General features: G+C 44.2%; 1 protein-coding gene across 12 annotated transcripts in view; it reads right to left on the bottom strand.

Annotated features, from left to right (window-relative positions):
• LOC147012023 (protein tweety homolog 1-like) overlaps positions 1 to 2,500 on the bottom strand; it is an 85,673-nt gene that overhangs the window by 28,594 nt on the left and 54,579 nt on the right. For 8 of the 12 annotated variants that reach the window (XM_085856585.1, XM_085856588.1, XM_085856584.1 and 5 more), the window contains one exon: positions 2,437 to 2,500. This exon is cut by the window's right edge and continues 112 nt beyond it. The exons of 1 other annotated variant lie outside the window; for it this stretch is intronic. In XM_085856585.1, coding sequence (XP_085712711.1) covers positions 2,437 to 2,500 — 64 coding nt within the window. Of the gene's footprint in view, positions 1 to 77; positions 856 to 2,426 lie in introns of those variants that run through there. 3 more of the 12 variants (XM_085856590.1, XM_085856591.1, XM_085856594.1) reach the window with 2 other exon arrangements.

Genomic DNA, 2,500 nt, shown 5'->3' with positions numbered 1-2,500 from the left:
ATAGTCTTGTCTTAAAAAAATTTGCATACTCAGACGGCAACGCGCCCTCCCTGGCTAAAGCAAACTGTGCAACAAACCTCGAGGTTGCCATCCAAAATCCATCCTTTTCCTGCGATGAAGGGTTAACATCTGAAACGTCAGCTTCTCTCGATTATCCTCAGTGGTTAGCATACTTTGATCAATGTTCCGTCAATTTCGTCCATCGTTATACCTCAGATCAGCTGACAAATGAATCAAGTGGAATGGGCTCGAGGCGCAACAGCTCGTGAGATCGTGCTGCAAGAAATTGAAGCCAATGATGAAGACCCTGGTGGGGCTCTTCCTGAAATTTCAACAGTTACTGAAAGTAGATAAAGGTCTCCAACTATGCATCCGAGAGCCCCTGAATATTGCATGATATGCCATGAAAGTCCAAAGGTTAAAACAACACTGGAAATACCACTGGAGAAAACACAATGCAAGAGGCAAACAAAACGAGAACGAGAACGACACTCGGTAGAGCGCACACCTCCGCCAGGTTGAACAGTTTACGTTTTGTATCCCATTGATAGGCCGGATGTGGACCCGGACCTGAACCAAAATCTAACCGGCTTGTCATAGTCACCTACCCAACTCATCCACCAAGTTTTGTCTGAATCCGTCCATAATGTTTTGAGATATTGTGTTGTATATAGTTTTGGCCCAATCTCTCAGTGGTGGAGAATAATTAAAAAATTCTGGGATCCAGATCCAGAACTTCACCCAAATCAAATCAATTTGTTATGGTCACACACCCAACCTGTCCACCAAGTTTCATCTGAATATGTCCACAACTTTGAGATATCTTGCTCATGGATAGACAGACAGACAGACAGACAGACAGGAGTGGAAACCTTCGGTGGTGGGGGGGGGGGTAACAAACCTGCTTTGCGTTTGTTTTCGATGAAGAGGCCCATTGAGGAGCAGGAGGTATCCAGATGGTGGTTCAGGTTCTTCTCAGCAATTGGAGAGAGACCCTCCCTCGTGTAATTTATCGTTAATTTCTACAGCTGGACGATTGTCGTAAATCGACTGAAATTAAATACTGCATTAATGACAGCTGAATGTGAATGTTATTCAAGTAAAAAAAAAACAAATAATAAAAATAGACCAATGTCACCCGCAGGGTGACCCGTATCTTGCCAAAAGGTGACCACGTGTGACTTCTTTAAGGTCACACTGAGGTGAACAGAGCTGCAATCCACCAGGAGCGACTCCTTGAGGAATATCTGCCTACGAGAGATTCCGATGAGAATCGTTCTACAGAGTAACCATGAAAAATATGCTTTTGCCTCATAAAGGTCACCAAATGACGTCATAATGTCTCAAGCTTGATATATCTAGAAAGCACTCATCGAGGTGTTCAATTTGAGGTACTACACGATATGGTTCCTAAATCTTGAAAATTTGACCTTGGGGTCAAATATGTTTGACTTGAGGCGCTAACCATGAAGGTCAAGGCCAATCGCCACCAAAAATTAATCAGCTGAGCGCCAGACCATGAACTATATTCCCATGAAGTTTGAAGACGATCCGATCAAAATTACTCAAAAAAATAAGGGTTTCATAGACTCCCCTGATTTGCGCCAAAGTGACCTTGACCTTTGACCTTGACCTTCAAAATTTTGTGCGCTGAAAGGGACCTCTATAGGCCTCTGATATGCGAAGTTACAAAAATTTCCGATGATAACTGTGTTCTGCAGAATTTTTTATACGTGATTACAGACAAACAAAAAAAAAAAATACAAGCTGACTAACATATCTTGCAAAACTTCGTTTTGGCAAAATAAAAAACATTCCAAACTTCCAATCCGCCTTTGCTGATGATACAATAAGAATCCCCAATTTACACTCATGAGAGCTGGTATGATGGGGTTGGAGCTCAAGGCTGTCGAGTCGAGGTACCAATACCGACTCACCTATAAACTGTCACCCTAATATTTAACATCCATGGCGATGCATCGACGTATGCACCGTCGATTGAAAGGATGTTGCGCCGGTGGGCCCTTTCCAAGCACCGGCCCTGTTGGTGGCCATTAACGGTCCTACAGTGTATTTCCTAGAGTAGGCGAGTCATCATCAACACCCTGAGCACATTACAAATTCCTGTTGCGACTGCGAGGACGGTAACGGCAAACCACCCGGCATCACCCTTGCCAAGAGACTGATCTGGCAGCAACGAGGCTTCGCCAAGAGTATGGTACATTGATGGTGATGATGATGATGATGATGATTATGATTACAATAAAATGCAACGAAAACGCATTTGTGTGTTTAAAGCACTCGCAGGTAAATTTATGGGGTGGGGTGGTGCACGGTGACCTCAGGTAGCCCACCATCTATTAACGCTGTGTCCCAACCACAGAACAGAATGTCCTGAAGAATTCTTCAGTTTCAACCCCGTTCACCTGCTCTCACCCAAACAGCAATGTGGCCGAAGAAAGAGTCCGTGCAAGGCAAGAACGCCGTGCTTTGCATCCCT

The sequence above is a fragment of the Eptatretus burgeri genome, chromosome 15, assembly GCF_056783735.1.
Source record: "Eptatretus burgeri isolate ZD-2024b chromosome 15, Ebu_testis_v1, whole genome shotgun sequence".
NCBI classification, from domain to species: domain Eukaryota; kingdom Metazoa; phylum Chordata; class Myxini; order Myxiniformes; family Myxinidae; genus Eptatretus; species Eptatretus burgeri.
This window is presented reverse-complemented; position numbering and strand designations above follow the sequence as displayed.